Source organism: Enoplosus armatus, chromosome 4, assembly GCF_043641665.1.
Source record: "Enoplosus armatus isolate fEnoArm2 chromosome 4, fEnoArm2.hap1, whole genome shotgun sequence".
NCBI lineage: Eukaryota > Metazoa > Chordata > Actinopteri > Centrarchiformes > Enoplosidae > Enoplosus > Enoplosus armatus.
Window position 1 is genome coordinate 22,381,899 of NC_092183.1, and position 17,831 is coordinate 22,399,729.

Below are 17,831 nucleotides of genomic sequence, written 5' to 3' on the forward strand. Positions count from 1 at the left end.
AGATTTCCACCGCTTCCTCTTTACAGATCTAATTAAGCTTCTTGAACAGAAACGAACATAGATGCTGAAGTAGACAGTGACAGCCTCTTCAAGCGTCCCGGTCATCTATGACTGCTTTAACAAAAAAAAAAAAAAAAAAGACGTCAACAACCAAACCAGCAACTTGACAGAGCTCGCGTTTACTCTGGAGCTGATGCTAAATGTTCCTCGCCAACCACATAAACGACGGGATCGCCGACAAAACCAAATACGCTGGTTTGCTGGCATAAGTTAAGGCCTCATTATGCTTCAAACGACTCACCATCTATAGCATCTGAAACTGACAGCAGGATTTATTTTTAATTTTTATTTTTTTTAATAATTTTCTGAAATAGACAATCACGCCCACTTTACACAGTTGTTGGACAGGTGGAGAAAAAAAAGAAGCAGCAGGATTTGAACCAGTCTGTGTGTGTGTGTGTGTGTGTGTGTGTGTGTGTGTGTGTGTGTGTGTGTGTGTGTGTAATGGAGAGCAACACTGCGAAAGCCTTCAAGGACTTCGAAGCCATGAGGACTTCGGGCAGAGAATTCTTAGAGAGAGATTGGCGGCAGGCAAACACGTTTGCATTACAGCCTAGTTCATTTGAAGCACACTGAACCCTTAAGTATGCGCAGCACATGAATGAATTCAAACATCTCACACCTCCCACAGGGCGTCTGAATTGGAGTGAGTGATTCGGTCGAGTTGCTCGCAGTGTTAGCGCGTCTTCAACAGCTACAGTACTAGTTAGCCTGACGTCTGAGAGCATTAAGAATAGACTTGACTGCAAAAGACTCGTTGAAGCCGTGTCGGTGCACTCCAGTCCAATATATTGTGAACAGAAAACTCGCCATATGTAGCAGCGGTACAGCTAACCATTTACATTAAGACTGCAACTTTACTGAAGAGAGGTCTGTCAGTTCCTCATTAGGCTAAAAATGACAAATCATTTAAGAACACGAAATAAGTAAAAAAAAAAAAAGCCGTTGCGTCTGCAACCTAGAGCAGGCTGACGACGGTTCTGGGAAAAGGAAGCCTTGGGGAGTTCCCTGCTCTTTGAATTTGACAGTGTGCTCTGCTGAGAGCCGTACTTTAAACACATGTGAATGAGCCCTGCAGTGATTCGCTTCCAGGGGTTCTTCACTGAACCGGGCAAATACAAAATGCTTGGGAAACGTGGAACATTTTGGGAAGTGTTAAATATCAGAATGAATGTATACACTGCAAAAAAAATATTGGTCCTAACAATGTAATCCTGCACTCAGCGTGACCTTATCACAGCAAGCTGAAAGAAATCCCAGTGGAGCAAAGTAAATAATGTTAACAAGTAACGTGACATGAGTTTTGTTTCAGGAATTCACAGCATCTTAAGAAGGGCGTGACTCTCTCGCTCTCTTTTTTTTTTACGCTTCTAGTTACTCTGAAGGAAATTAGTAAAACTGGTTGGACTTGGCCAGGTTTTAAGACTCAACAGGGAACCCCTCAGACATCTACACCTACTAATTTGGATCTAGAGCCAATTTCTGCCAGGCCCCCGCTGGGTTGGCTGTTCAACTTTCCACATGTTAAATGCTCTTTTGGAGTTTGCCCACTGAAATAAAAAAATCAATAAATCAATGGAAACTCGGGTGCAAGGTGAACTTGGTGATTTGAAAAGACGACTGGGCGCATCTCCTTGCAGTTGCCTGTCCAAATCTGATAAAGATCCAGACACTCAAGTGGACTGATCAGAGGCATTTTAACATGCTTCTTTTTAAAAGCAGACAGTTATTTCACCTACTGAGCAGATATCTGCCACTTGTATTAAAAAAAAAAAAGGAAAAAGAAGATTCACTATCAAACTAATCAATGCTTTCAGGTTATTTTTGCAGTTACTGAGTTTTTGCTCCGGGGCTCTGCGGGGGGGGGGGGGGGGGGGGCGCGGCCAGTCAGGACAGTCAGTCTGTGGCCTCTCCGAGGCACCGGGGTGCCGTGGTTTTTTGGACAGGGTGACGGCGCTCTCGGCCCCGGTGCCGTGGGGAGCTTAGAGGGGCATCAGCCTGGTGGTGTGGAACAGGAGGGGGTTCAGGTCCTCAGCGTGGACGGCCCGATGGAGTGACGGCTCCGAGCGGCTCCGCTCGATTTTTGGTAGCAGGTCTTGGACCTGCTCAATGGCTACCAGGATCTGATGAAGGAAACAGAGATTGAAGTATGGTGTTCATACACATATGCTGGTCCCCCTCAAGCCTTATGGGCCTATTATAATTGCTGTTAACAATTAATTGCGGATGTGCACAATGTAATGAAAATTATCAGATTTTACACTCATCCTTACATTTAAGATATGACAGATGGAACTCCAGGTGGTAGCGGTACAAAATGACAGTAAAATGACAATAGCCTCACACCACAAATGTATAGCCTGGATTAAAGCCACTGTATGCCCCCCAGTGGCATTGTGGCAGACTACCCCAATGGGTAGTCTGCCACAATGCCACTGGGGGGCAATACAGTGGCTTTAATCCAGCCTATACATTTGCTGGTGTGACCGGCTATCTGTCACTCTTTAACTGCTCATTCTTGTACGCTACCACCTGGACGTTCCATCCTGTCATACTCTTACAATGTAAGGGACTGAGTCGTAAAATCTGAGAAAGAGAACAAAGGGGAGAGAGTTACTGAATTTGACGGCGCTATTCACGTATTCAACTTTTGGTTGGACAGCCATGACAAGACTTAAGACTTGGTGTTGTTGCCAGGACTTTGGCGCCACCGCCGTCTACACTTCAGTTCGAGACAAAACATCTCAAAGACGACTAACAACCAAATTCCCATGAAATGTAGATATTGGCGACGCATGGGAGATGAAAGCAGAGCCGAAACAACTCGTGGATTAGTTGACTGACACAAAATGAAGCGGCAACTAGGTTGATTATCGATTAATCACATCAGTCACTTTTGAGCAAAAATTCACTTCCATTTTGTTGCTTTTCTCCCTTTTACATCATAGTAAACTGAATGTCTCTGGATGAACTATTGGCCAGACAAAACAAGCAATTTAAGGATGATATCTCGGGTACAGCAGCCCCATCAGCAAGGGAACCCAGGTCTCGGCAGTGGTGGGTGAGTTTTTGCTCCTCACCTTTTCTCCCCACATCCCCCCCATAACTCATCTGGCAAAATCTTTTCCGAATGAATGTGGATTAATTGGATACGTCGCTTTCGACTAACGCAAGGAAGAGTGGCGCTGCGTCACCTGGTCTCGGTTGTTTATATTGGAGTAAGGCAGGGTCCCTGACATCAGCTCAAACAGCACTACTCCGTAGCCGTATACATCAGACTGGAATGTATAAGGGTTGGTGTCCTGCATTCGGATTACCTCAGGAGCCTTAGGAACAAGAAAAAAGTGGAAAAAGACAATTAATTTGCATAATGATTCAAAATCTCAGGATAAATGAAACATCACTGGTTATGCTAATTTGGCTGTTAAGCCAACATACAGTATTCATCTTCACGTAACACCTACATGTATGGATAGGAAATGTATCCCAAAAGCACAGGAAAGGTATACAATGTCACAACAATCCGTTTTTATTGTTATTGTATGGGGCGTTATGGAGGGACATAAAAAGTGACTAGCCAAAAGCAAATATTCTTATATTGATATAAACCACATGTGGCCCAGCTGAAACCTATAAAACAGCATTTGGTGTGAAATTTTGACCAAATAATTTATCATTGACAAAATCTGGCCTCATACAAACAAGGGAGTGTTTCCCAGGACTGATGGAAACAACTGCCCAACTGCCCCAGCCAACTAAACTAACTGGTCGGTTTCGACAAGCAACGATTACTGCTGCAATTTCGAAGATAGGTAATAAATACATAAATAAACAAATAAATAAATAAATAAATCAAACTGAGTGACCAAAACGTCAAATGAAAATCTGCCAGCATCATAGAATAATACAAAAAGCAGCATTAGGAAGGCCGAAGTTGCTTAATCTAAATGAAAGAGAAGTGGAATAAGTCTGGCTGGCTGATGAGGGTCGCCAAATTCTACATTTGAGAGAACTAAAAACTAGGACCAGCAACTAGAGAACAGAATATGAACGCAGCGAGTCAGGCTATCCTGGCAAAAGCTTTCAGTCAATATTTAAGTTGAGTTGTCTAATAACATCAAAAAGGTACTCCTTCATGTCATAGTTTCATAATAATCACAGTCATTTTAGTGGATGTCTCTTTGTTAAAGCAAAGCAACCATACACATTAAAAGAGAGGCTTACCATCCAGAGGATGGATCCACTGGGCTGTTCTACTTGTTGAGAGCCACTCCACCGAGACTTCACCGTTGCCAAGCCAAAGTCACCGATCTTAACAGTCCAGCCCTCATGGAGAAAAATATCTAGCAAGCAGAGCTCAGGAAATATTACAAACAGACAACTGGTGTACACATTTGTGGTGTTAGTTACCACCAAAACCTTTAACAAACAAGAAATTATGGAGAAGTGAGAGGCGCAGAAAGGAAACAACCCAATGGGGACTTTTACAAGAGACAACTTAGTGGCCGTCAACATACATTTCATCAAAAAAAAAAGTACTTCACATTCAAATGTTTGGCCATTAAAAAAGGTCACGGTTGCCTTGTGTGTGTTTAGGATCACTCTCCTAAAAGTCAACACTTTAACCTTCAAGTCATGATTTCACTTTGAATCCAGTACAGAGACTAAAATGACTGCTCTGAGAAGGTCTGTCTATTAGGAAGTTATTTGTGGTTAAACCTTTGCTACGCTACAGAACATGGTGTTCAAATTTGCAATTGTGGGTTATCAGTTTAGTCTATGGCAGTCCAAAGCACACAGACCTACATTGCTAAAAGCTAGCACTGGACATTACAAGGATACTGTTTGATTTCAGGTCTCGATGAATTATGTTCTTCGCATGAAGATAACTGAAAGAGAAGGAAAAAATGTTTAATTGATTTCATCTTTGTAAGGGAAGAGGCAGAGCACCAACAAGACCTGACTCCACTTATTGCTGCGCAGCATTAGCAGGATGCAAGTAAAGCATCTAAATCACTTTTCACGTTTCAGATCAACGCTGAAACAAGTTAAACAACATCTAACAGAACTTTCCTAATGTGTTTCGAATCAGTTTAACATCTTTTTAGTTTAGGGAATGTAAGCGTGATGCGTCTCATAAAACAATTCATCTCTACCAAACTAACAACCATTCTTGCAAAGTGCACCGGAAAAAGTAAAAAAAAAACTGAATCAAGTCGACACGTGATGTTTAGTACTGAAACAAAAAGGTATCAGCGGTGAGCAAGTGGTGATGCCTAAATGGAATCCAGCAGGAAGTCTTACTCCATGCCCTGCGCTGTCTGTCTGGCCACATCAATGCGACGCATAGTGTCAAACTTGGTTTCTGTGACATGCAGGTGGCGGTACAGGCTGCTGCCTTCACACCACTGGGTGATGATGGCGAAGTTGGGCTTAGTCATGTAGCCCATGAACAGCAGGATGTTGACGTGGCGGGTCTTCCTGCAGAGAACAGAAATGGGAAATAGTGTTAGAAATTCCATTGTCTCATCCACGATCTGATAAAGATGACGGTAGTTATTGAATCGTTATAATTGAGGGTTAGGGTTAGCTAGTTAGTCATGCTCATTTCAGCTCTATATCTTTATTCTGGGACTCCACTAGAGCAGCTTTGCATGATTCACAGCTCAAAAAAAAGTCCTTGTGGTGACATCACAACCTTACGGAAATCCCATCAGCTTGTTTAAAAGGCGCAGTGTCTGAATACGGGCTGTGTTTCATTTCTTCGTGGACTGAGCATTTCGATACTTTCACAATATTTATACAGTGCCTAGACCTGCTTTATAATCAAACAAGACATGGACATCTCACTTTCTACTACATGGGACCTTTAAATAAAGGATAAAAGCCATACCAATATGAACTTGTGTTGGTCAAAGAGGTGCCCATAATGTCCCACTAAATTGGTTACCGAGCCTTTTGATGAAGAGTGTGAATCATCCCCCCCCCCAATTAGAAAAAAGGTGCTGCAGTTGTCAGTGCAGACTTCAACAAACATAAAACGCGGACAGCACTTCTCACCGTAAGACCTGCATTTCATTTTTGAAGGCCTGTAGCTGCTCAGGCGTCGGCTCGGTGACTTTAAGGATCTTGATTGCCACGTCTCCATGCCACTTGCCCTTGAAGACTGTTCCAAAGGAGCCTGCGCCTATTCTCTTCTGAATGTTGACTTCTCGAGAGTGGACCTCCCAGTAGTAACTTGAGTCTCTGTAGCCCCCTCGGTGCTGAAACAACACATGGTTGAAATTATTTTTAAATTCTGAATACAACCAATGACACAGGAGCGAGGTCAAAGACCACTTACCACTTTCTTTTTGTCGTCAGACGATGATGGCTTGCGCTCCTTGTGCTCTGAGGGAGACTTGGGCGGTCTCCTGCCCGGAGAGCCGAGAGAAGACGGCGGGCTGGTGGAGGGCTTCGGTGAGGGCTCAGGACCTGCGGGAATGAGAAGGCAGGACAAGAATGATGCCACATGTGCTATTACAAGAGAATACAAATGCTGAAATGAAGGCAGGAAATACTTAAAAAAAAATGTTTTTTTAAAAACGTACCCATTGTGCTGTATTTTAGTGCTTCCTAAAGAAAAAGAAAAAAAGAGGAGAGACACAACATTATAAATCACAATTGATAACTTAATATGCAGGTTAGTAAAAGGTTTTTCCAACTGAACCAATATTTTCAAGCACTGGATAGGTGTGAACCTGTAAACGCATTATAAGGCTGTTTATTATGCGTTTACACTGGAAGCTGAAGAGTTGATATCACAACACAAGTTTGGACTAGTGGTGTTATACTGACAATTGTCTAAAAAAAAAGAAGCTAAATCAGCTGTGAAATGCTGGTCAAAGTGGAACATTTCTGGTACATTTCTGATTTGGGGTTTACAGGCAATGGTTAACACAATTTACCTGTTGTTGTTGTTGCTATACGTTAAGACAGGTACATGACGACATACAGTAGATACAGTCAAGTCCTCGTAACAATAGCAACCAATCAGCCAACACTGACCTCTATAATGCTGGCACCAGCGGGGCCCACTGTGCTGACCATATGGACATTGGGAGTGGAAGTGGAGCGATGCCTCTGTAGAGACTGGCCATCTCCACCCGGAAGGGGAAAGCGAAAGGCGGAGGTCGGGGACAGGAGGTCCATCCTGAGTGATCAAGTACAACAGTCACAATTTGTATTTGAGCATCAGTTTCACAGGTTATGACTATACTGTCCTTTTCATTGTAATAGCATTAGTTTAGTAAGGGAGCTTACCCAGCAGGCTCTGGGGTTAAGGCTAGGTTGCTCTGTGACGGGGAATTATCTGGCAATAGTATCCGTGGGTACTCATCTGGGCAGGTGCTGGAATCACACCTGGACAGAACGTGGGGTGGGGCATCAAGTCATTTAAGGATTTCTCAAAGATGGAACCCAGCCAACGGTCAAAACAAAAGCCACTCAATTTCATCTCCTCATAACACCAGAGACAAAAAACAAGGATCATGGCTGCATGTTTCTCTTTGATTGATTTGCACCTAAACTCTCGTCAGTGTAGCACCTGCAGCAACAACAACACTGGCGAAAGTTTTTTTTTTCTTTCTTTACCAAGTGCATAGTTGTCTTGCTTTTATCCCTTACAGTATTTTTTTTTTACATCTATCAAAAAAAGGTGCAATTTGGTTTATTCTGATAAAATATGTCACAAAGTTCAGAAGGAAATTCATCTTTCCCCTTCCATCCCCTCCACGCTAAGAGTGGCAGCTATGCTTAAAACACTGGCTAGTTGGAAAATAACTGTTGCTCCTTAGCATCATATGATCAGAAAGGCGCTTGGTGCCCTCATACAAGTACACCCACTAATAAACTGAACAGAATCGCTGCACAATACTGAACACTTCTTTCTCCAACTCACCGTTTGCTCACGGTATCCATGTCCACGCACACCGTAGGGACTTTGCTACTGCAGTGCTGGTGAAATTTGTAGCCACATGTCTGACATCTGAAGCCGTTAAAAAGAAACTTGTGGCAAAAATCACAGTAGGCCAGCTTGAAGAAGGTTTTCCGTACCTGCACAGATAAAGGGGCCACAATATTCACTTCTGCGGCGGCCATGTTTAGGAACACTAAGGCATGCAATCATCGAGAACCCAAATATAAAAAGGCATTTCAGGGAAGCCATCAAAATGTAAGACACGGTATATGTGTGTGTACTTACAAAGTTGTGCATGGTGAGAGGAATATCATCCAGGACTTCAACTAAAAGCTCCTCTCCAACCAGAGGAGTGATGTCTGTGTCCCAGTCTGTCAGTCTCTTACGACTGGAGAGGCAAAAGACATGAAAAAGTTTGTACACGTCACCAGTTTTAAAACCCATAGATTTCCAAACCTGCGGTGGCTATTTGGGCCGTTTTAGTTCGCACAATAAAATGGCGCTTGGCTTGGAGATTTCTTGTGATAATGTAAGGAAAAAGGGGGCCTCTCCTTCTACAGTTTCACACATGTATGGTGATTTGTAGGTAAAACTGAAAGTGTTAAGAAAGGGAGGCCAAAGTTAAACTAGGAAGTTGATCTGATTTCTTTGTTGTCTCTTCATATAAAGTATGACTAACCTGGAGCATTTCCGGATCTCCGCAATTAACATGGCGAGTACAGCGTTATTACTACTGATATGACCGATATATTGCATATATACACACACACATTACAAGAGTAGTGTTATTAGGTAGGTACTGTATTTTTGAGCATGTATAAATAACTTAAACACACAAAATGGGTTTGTGCCACACTTCATACTCTGCCTTCAGTCTTAAGATTTCATAAATGTATCAACAAACCACACTGCACAATATGCAGATCTGAGACTTATGACAATTGTTTGTTGCTGCCTCTTGATCTTTCTATGTAGGCGATGAGGAATGCAACCCTTTATCCCTATATGGCGTGGGAGGACATTCAGCGGACAATAATGCAATCTTACCCTTCCAGGAGGCGAAATACAGCACAGCAGTCTTGGCTTAGGCCCCTCACTTTGAGCGCTTTATCTAGACTCTCGTGCACCGTCTGTCCTTGGCGCACATTCACCTGAGAACAGAAACATTGATTTGAACAAGTGCGATTTTGACATGATATTCATTGGCCAGGTACACACAGGTAACAAGGAGGCATAGTAAAAGCACTGATAAGCAAAAATGACAGCGGCACATTGAGTTATTGTTGACACTACAAATCATCCACGTTGTGAGTGAACTTCCAGCAGACAAGGACTTCAGTCCAGTATACAGATTACTTTTTTGCCCAAATAATAATGCGACATTCCTGCTCTGACCACAACAAAGCTCTTATAGACGACATTGTTGTGGGATGTTGGTCAACCACAGCTGCAAGCTCCATGGTGATATTACCACACAAGATGTTTCACAATTACATGTGCATTTCTAACATAGTAATGCAAAACAGATTCGGTGTATAGTGTTTGTACGTTTGCTCGTTTTATATAAATAGCCAAGCAGTATAACTTGAAGAGCTCGGCCAAACTGGGGGTTGGCAGGATCTGGATTCAGCCAGTAAAGTTCTCCTGGCTTCTTAATTCATCGTTTCTTTCTGTGCTGGATGAAGAGACTACATGAGCTGACGAATATATCTACTTATCCGTTCAGCAATATTTTTCAGCAGTGGGCTGTCTGCGATATTACAGGAAAATGTACAGTTGTGCTGCATTGTAATGCTCGGACACAGTGTACAGATAACATGAAGGACGCGCTGTCCACCACATGATTTTAACCACCACACACAATCATCATCATCATCATCACCATCACGAATGCTACAATTCAGCACAATGCCACCATGACAGGACAATTTAGCAGCTATTTGTCAGAATATGCAAACAAGACTTCTATGTCTGTTAGGAATAATAAGTCAAACAAACGGAAGATGGTGGCAGGCACCATCTGTGCAACCTGATACCAACTGTCCACTAGCTTGCTCATCAACAGGCTGCGAAAGATGTCAAATTTTGTGTGAGCAATGACACGTACAACTAACGCTGACATAATTCTTTCACAGAGGTGGTAACAGTCAACTAGCACTCATTAACCTAGTACAGCATACGCATAATTATTATTTGCTGTGTGTAAAAATGTGTTTTTCCTAAGAGATACTGTGTCATTCACAAAGATGAGCATAGAGCTTATCATCTCACCACTGTCCTCTGTTTGTTGGGGAGGTAGACTCGGATGGTACCCCCACCTCGGGGTACATCCTCCGGACTAGTCTCCCCCGAGGAGGAGTAGGAGGAGGAGGTGGAGGACATGATGAGAGGCAGGAGGAGCTGGGGGGGGGGGGGGCGCAGCACTTAAAAGACACCACAACCTCAGGAGAGATTCATGCACAGTGTGATCCAGAAGAGTTAGCCCTTTACTTAGAACCTGCAACAAGATGGAAACATCAGTTTGGACACAATATACCACTTGTTTGGAAAAAGGGCATTTTCTAGATATGATGGGTTGAGGGCGTAGATGCCCCTCCAAAGAAATCAACTATAAGAATACAACATAATGCACAAAGCTTGTTCCAAACACCCCTGACACTGTACATGATTACAAAAAATGTGGACTTTTGTTTATACATGACAGCACAAGCAAAGCTATTAAAACATATCCATATAATATCCATACAACTATTTCAGTTGTTGTCTCCATTAACATGACCAATGTACAGTACATCAATAATTTGCAAATTCCAAATTATTCATAAACACAAGTTGTGAGAAGAGGCCACATCTTGACTTTATAACGATATTGAAAAGATTGTGTTTGTTTAGTGGATACATTAAGTCTGATACATTAAATAAACCCTTACAAGACTATGGTTCTCAGTCATTCTCACATGGGTAAATCGCTGAGGAGGAAAACAATGAATTGTCAGGTTTTTAAATTAGGTCTGGCCATACAAGAGAGAGAATGGCACGTACCGGGTCTTACCGTTAGCGTTACATCTGTGTAATTTAGCGGCACAGACTAACGACAACGATGTTTAAATCTAGGATTGCCTAAAAGAACACACTAACTTACCATAAATGATGTAACCAAGCATGTGCCAGGTCGAGCTCTAAATGACTGCTGAAATGAGGCGATGACAGTCGAAGTTGCAAACCAGCAAACTTGCCATCTATTCGCATGATGCTTTTGCTAGCTGACGTTAGCCAGTTAGCTTAGCATGGGATTTGCCTGCTGTGCGATATGACATTTCGAGTTTTGGGAGGCCATGTTTCTCTCGGGGCGCCAGTTAAACGACTTTGGCTAGCCAGCCAACTACTTTTAAAGGCATTATCAAGTAGGTAAGAAGTGACATGATGGCAATAATAGGCGAACGATGCAAAGTTAATCAAAGTTTTCGTAGATTCCTTTCAGATTGACTTCAGACTGTGCCAGCTAGCTGGCTAAATGCTGATTGGAGTGGGAGAGGAGATTATCTGGCTAACTCAGTGGCTAGCTTACTTTACTGTGTAGAGCATTTGTGCTACTCCTAGCCTGCTAACGTTAGCAAACTTGGGGGGTGGGGGGGGTTACCACCGCGTCAGCTTGTTGGCTACTCCTGGTGTCTTCCCAAAATATACTACACTGACTTATCTAATTGACATGCGTGAAACAGCATGATACGATCATCGCGATAAATTTGTGGAGGTAAAAGCAGAACCTCCTTCCGTGTTTTAATACAATTTGGATACAAGTTAAACTCTTACCTGTAGCAGCCATCTTGAATTCTCTCAATCTGAAGTCGGATCTGTCAAGAACTTCGGTGAAAGCGGAAAACCTCGGAAATGCTCAGTCTTCATTGGCTGATTCTTGTAGCCGCGTTCTCTCATTGGACAATGCCAGCTGTACATGCAAGTGGTGGGAGTTGAGAGTCTGTTTTGTCATGTAAATGAACTACACTACACATTTTGCAGCAAGGATGTACCACTATTTCCACTAATACAAATACATAAATAAAACGTTTAATTTACTTAATATACTATATTGTAGGCTATATAAAAGCAGACTTGCATAGTTATTTATACACTTGCAGTGTCTCTTTGCATATCTTTTATATTTGTATGTATGAACTTAAATAAAACACCATTGAGTCAATACAGGTCATTAGAAACACATTTTATTACAAAATGACATAACAGTTTTCATACACTCAGGTAGAGTATCAGGTAGAGTATGCATTAGGTCTTTGTTAACTAATGGGTTTGTCAAAAAAAGTCTCAATTTACTTGAAAATGGCCGTCACGCTAATTGATATGATGCAGTTTGATTGATTGATTACCTATTTACTGTAAAGGTGACCACAATTGTTGACTATGGGAATGAATTGATCACACACACATACACGTCTTCCTTGGTAGGCTACTCTTACAAAATCTCACTTGTCATTTTATTAACTCCACATTTTAAAAAGGTTTACATAAACATAAGTCCAAAAAGTACAGCTTTTGGCAACAGTTTGGTGATGCTTTATTAGTTCCTATTGCACACTGAGGAACCTCCTCTTCTTAGCCGTGTGTGTGTATGCATGGTGACGCCACTCGACATCTGCCGTGCTCTCGTTCTCCAGGGTGCCAAGTTTGATCATGTACACTGAACGGAAGAACAGATGTAAACATTTTACACATCCCAAAAGAAAAGTGGTACGGGACAAAGGAATTTGACTGAAACTTTCATAGGAAAAGGCCCCAAAATGTATCCACACTAGTTTTATTAACACAGATATCTTTAAACATAGCACCCAGTTTTTTTGCATCCATGCAAAACGGCACAAAACAGAACTAGCCCGACCAATACTGACCAATTTGAGCCAGTTACCGACTTTCATATTTGAGCGTTTAAAAAGTCTGATCCCAATATATCAGCTAAAATTATTTCATGAATACATGAGCAAAGACTTTATTAAACTGTATAGGGATCCCTTCAATTTGGTCATTAAACAAATAATTTGACCCAAGATATGCACTGGAATGTTTTACTTTAAAAAAAAAACCCTGGTGGAAAAAAACAGACATGTCTTTGGCATTTCTGTACTGCAATTTCTTGTTATTCATTGGTCAACATGTACACCAGTACGGATATATTTGTGATAAGATAATATTGTTTATATCAGCCTCACTAATTTTACTTAAACCATGTTTCTCAAAGAAGAGGGATTCACCCAGCAACGCACTGAACTGACCAATCGAATATCAGCACGCATTGGACATTATAGATTATTTTGTAGTACAAATGCTGTCATTTTTGCTATTGTCACCTTCTTTGAGTTGTAACGTCCTGTCTCGTAGTATTATAAACTGCTGAGCAATGTTTCAGCTTCTAATACACCTTCAAATTCATGGACCTGTTGCTCAATCTCCGCCTTCCTGGATCGCATGGTTATACTGGCACTTGAAGCAGCAGTCTGAGCACCCAGAAGGACTTTGTCTAGTTCCGTCAACAACGGAAACAATACTTATTTTAACCATGCAAAGGTGCGATATTCACATGTTGCATCTTGTTAGCCACTAAGTTAGTCACCAATACATCCAAGAGTTACCTAAGATTCATGAGAAGTTACAACACTGTACAACCCCTGCTTCCAGTCTTAGTGCTAAGCTAGGCTAACATTTTTCTTCTTTGTTTTTTTTTTATCTAGTAATACTTACATTTCATTTCAAACCTGGGTCCTACTTCTGTCAGCTCAATGTTCTTGTGGTCTGTTTTCTTGTAGGTGTGATGTCTGTAATAAAAAAAAAAAAAAAACTGTTTACCCAAAAATAACTGCGGTGGCACTGAGAGCTCAACGCACTGCGGTTTATGGGCTTTCTGCTGCAAATACAGAAACACAACTGCATATAGAAACACTGCGAGTTTGCACAGAAACGGTGATGAAAAAAAGCGATGAACACACCCGGACACAGCTGGAACTCCCACAAAAAAAAAGCACATTTTAGCTAATTTCAGTGCAAATCTTGTATGGGATTTACATGGAGGGAGTCCTTTCACACTGACCTGAAAGTGATGAAGTCCTCTTGGTTGGCGAACGTGATTACGCGCCTGCTGTCCTCCTTCGGCACTGGAAAAAGATATTTGAGGATATTCGATACCTGTGTGAGCAGAATCAGTTAGTTGCATGCACAAGTGGTGGCAGAGAATATCAATAGCGGGTGTACGGCCCAGCATGCATTCACGCACCCTCTGGCCGAGTCGTGAGGTGAAGTTGTGAAAAATGAGGCGGGGGTAGGCCTCAGACATGGTGCCTATGTCTGGAACGTCGTGCCTCATTACCACGTTGTAAAGTGTGAAATAAGCCGTGGGTCCGAATGGCAAGTGGCACACCACCAGGCCATCTGTAAATATACAGAAACAAACAAAAATCAAATAGTCCAGTTTCTCTGTGTTGACTGCAACGGAGGCTGCGGTCCGTGTAGTGTGTATGAACACAGCTAGAGGGACAGCCTGCTCACTGCCACAGGGACCAATCGAAAGGTCACAAATATGAAAAATTAAGAAAAAGAAAAAAAGGAGGCGGACCTGGCTGTCCTCTGGTTTCATGGATGATGACGAGGTCTGTAACGTTGTTGGCTTTGCAGGCTCGCACCAGTGAAGCGATCTCATGGTTTCCTCTGTTCATGCGCTGGGCTCCAGGAAACATCAGCTTTACCTCCTGCAACGAGTCACCCACGTCAATTGTTTCATAAAGAAAAGAGAGTTAAAGAGGAAGGCGTTTGAGTCTCGGCCCTGTTTTCTGCAGCTCAGGAGAATTTAGATTCTGAAGGCTTCAGTAAACTTCAAAAGGGGATTATGCAAAAAGAAGAAAAATATGTAACTCAGCATTTTGTTTTAAATCAGCGACCGCAGCCCAGAAGCATTAATGTTTATGAGCAGCAAAAAGCCACCTTAAGTTGGTCTTAAATGGGAATGTAGGATGATACGTCCGGGCTGTTGATGAAGTGATAACCTGTGTTTCCCGGTCTTTCACCCAATGCATGCTGAGAGCGGCTTTAGCACATTTAAAAAAGGCCCTGAGCAGGAATGTGTGGATATGGATTTTTATTATTCTTGTTGGATCAAAAGCTTTTTATTACCTTTTCAAAAGGCATTTGAGGCTTGTCAATAAAATGAATATTAAAATGTAGCAATGTATTAGTTTACAGGTCTGTAATTTACGAATTGCCTGGAAAGAACTATCTAATATGCTACTGTTATTGTGTGTTTCCTCCTTTAAAGAGCAGCACAATTTAACTTTGTCCTCCTCATATGTTTAATTGAGGTTAAAGCCACTGAATTTGGTATAACATCAATCAATTACTTTATTCTTTGTCGAAAGTAGAGAAACGTCCATATGTATATACTTTGGGGGACTACCTGTGGCCCCCAAACCACCCATTTTGCACTTCTTGCCAGTAATGAAGAAATACGTCACTTGCTTGTGCCTTTCAATCATTTGGATCTGTCTGTGACCCTAGCAAATGTCATGGCTCTAGGAGTTATATGTCTGAAGATATGGAACCCTAAAAATGGCATTCATGGCAACATTCCCAGAGGCAAAAAAAAACAAACAAAAAAAAAAACTATTGTGTCTCAAATAGCATAGACATAGGGCTTTGAACAAAACCTAAAATGTAAACAAAAACCGCCATCTGATTTGACTCAGAATGACCCTGAACCAATGAACTCTATGTGACACATGGACCATCGTGTGGCTGGTTTACACCATTCTCTCGGTGCCCAGGAACCAAGTTAGCAGCTTTCTGTTATTGGTCACCCCTGGTACCCTCTGGGTCCACCTGCTGTCCTAATGGAGCAATTCTTTACGGAGAAACTGGCCTGACCTTGGCAAACATTTTGAGTCTGGAGCTGGGGTCTCTAGATGTGGTCACCATGACTTTAGGATCTTCAACTCCGGCCCATTTATACTCATCATCCATGTGGGAGCTGACGCCTGCACGGACAAGAAATCATCAAGAAATCAACATAAATGAATACAGTGATGACTGAAACAAAATGCATGCAATGCAATACATTGATACTATCAGATAGGATGCTGTTGATAAAATCAAGAAACAGCACTCGCCTTCTGCCCCTTCATCATCATACTCCAGTAGTTTCTGTAGCTGCAGAGCATCTTTGCGTACCTCAGTTGGAAGAAGATGATTTTCTGCCAAAAAAACAAGTGTGATACGTCAGGATTTGTGGTAGGATCACTTACATTGCTGGACCACTTGTCACACGAAATGAAATAAGATGGATCGCCACCCCACCATCAAGTGCGCCCTTCAGCTTCTGTTTCTTCTCCTCGATCGTTCGGAGCCTGTCCTCTTGCGCCTTCCTGTATAGGTACTCTCGTCTCAGTCTCGCCTCTCGACGGAGCTGTAGCACCATTACATCAAGAACATTACACCAGATTATCTCAAGCAAAGGAGGCTTGTAGTAGATAGGCAAATCTGAGCTCGGTTCAGAAGCATGCTGGGGACTTGGGTTCATTTGACATTTTTGATAACAACAATACTAATGGTGGCCTTGTCAGAAAGCTGCAATCGATCCAAAATGTCAAGTATTCCGTTTAAAGCATTTAAAACACGCTAAACACTTTCCAATTCAGCACAACAGTGGCAATATTTTAACCCCTGCATTCTCTAATTCATATCGATTAATGGGAGTGAACACCTATTTTGACTGAGTGCTGCTTGGCTGCTTTAATGCCGAATGAAAGTGTAGTGCTTGATAATCAAGGAAAGACATTTATGTCATGTTTTACGGGATATGCGGGCTTGTAAAAATTAGCTAGTGTGATTAATCGGATTTTTTTAAAAGGCAGTTCTGTGTGTCTTCTTTGTGCCAGTCCCCAAGGGGGGCTATTTCCATACACGAGACCAATACGGCTAGCTGACTAGGTTAAGTTAGCTATGGTAACGTATCACTACACAATACATAATCGATTTCTAAAACTTCAGCAACCTTTATCAAGTTGTGGAACTCACTGTAACGTTAATGTTTACATTCAATGAGGGTGCCAAGCGCGCACGAATCTAACGTTAGCTAACGTAGGTTGCGAATGAAACTGCGTGGCTAGTTCGGCAGCGTAAATTTCACAACGTTAGCAAGCTATTAAGAGACTTAATGCTCATAAGAAAATGATCGTTTTTCAACTTACCATGATGATTCTTTAGCTAACAGCTAACTAGCGGGCAAGCACTACTCACATGGAGTTGGGAAGAACATGCGTACAAGACGTTTCCTTCATTGGCTGACAGAGGAGCCAATGACAGCGCTCGATACTGAGGGACAAGCTTTTCAAAATAAAGGCCCGAGATTCAAGGATATGGCACAAAAAATCCATCCATGCTGACAACGTTCAGTAACAGTTGATGGTACGGTACCTATATTTAAAGCTGCGCCAATCAACATTTCTTTAATATTAACATCAGATCAACTGACTAATGTGAAAGGTGTTGCTCATAATGATAAACCCATAGAAAATGGTAGCTTGTTCTTTTGCCCCACAAGTGGCCAAATTATTAAATATTAATGTAGCTTTAATTTTCAAATTTCAGTCAAAATACTATTGAAACCCTGACACTTTATTCATGAGGCCAAAAAGTGCTCTGTAGAGCAGAGAGGACTGAGAGTTGGTGATCATTCTCTGTGGGTTTGCCACTATGAACAACACCTTTCACTTTATATTTGTGTTCATGTTAAAATATTGATTAGTACAGCTTTAATTCA

At 41.9% G+C, this 17,831-nt stretch overlaps 2 protein-coding genes across 2 annotated transcripts; both read right to left on the reverse strand.

Annotated features, from left to right (window-relative positions):
* Window positions 1-1,937: 1,937 nt before the first annotated feature.
* araf (A-Raf proto-oncogene, serine/threonine kinase) lies at window positions 1,938-11,848 on the reverse strand. Its single transcript, XM_070903876.1, has 15 exons — window positions 11,831-11,848; window positions 10,289-10,514; window positions 9,065-9,168; window positions 8,303-8,405; window positions 8,000-8,154; window positions 7,363-7,461; window positions 7,108-7,252; window positions 6,651-6,675; window positions 6,404-6,534; window positions 6,121-6,323; window positions 5,365-5,541; window positions 4,903-4,949; window positions 4,285-4,403; window positions 3,255-3,386; window positions 1,938-2,183 (listed from the first exon to the last, which is right to left on the reverse strand). The coding sequence occupies exons 2-15, from the start codon at window positions 10,397-10,399 to the stop codon at window positions 2,043-2,045; spliced, it is 1,692 nt and encodes a 563-aa protein (XP_070759977.1). The 5' UTR covers window positions 10,400-10,514; window positions 11,831-11,848; the 3' UTR covers window positions 1,938-2,042.
* Window positions 11,849-12,224: 376 nt separating this feature from the next.
* imp4 (IMP U3 small nucleolar ribonucleoprotein 4) lies at window positions 12,225-17,330 on the reverse strand. The gene is made up of 9 exons (XM_070904321.1): window positions 17,260-17,330; window positions 16,367-16,475; window positions 16,180-16,263; window positions 15,938-16,047; window positions 14,637-14,769; window positions 14,298-14,452; window positions 14,115-14,209; window positions 13,769-13,842; window positions 12,225-12,713 (listed from the first exon to the last, which is right to left on the reverse strand). Exons 1-9 carry the CDS (start codon window positions 17,260-17,262, stop codon window positions 12,601-12,603), a joined length of 876 nt encoding a protein of 291 aa, XP_070760422.1. The 5' UTR covers window positions 17,263-17,330; the 3' UTR covers window positions 12,225-12,600.
* Between the last annotated feature and the right edge of the window lie 501 nt (window positions 17,331-17,831).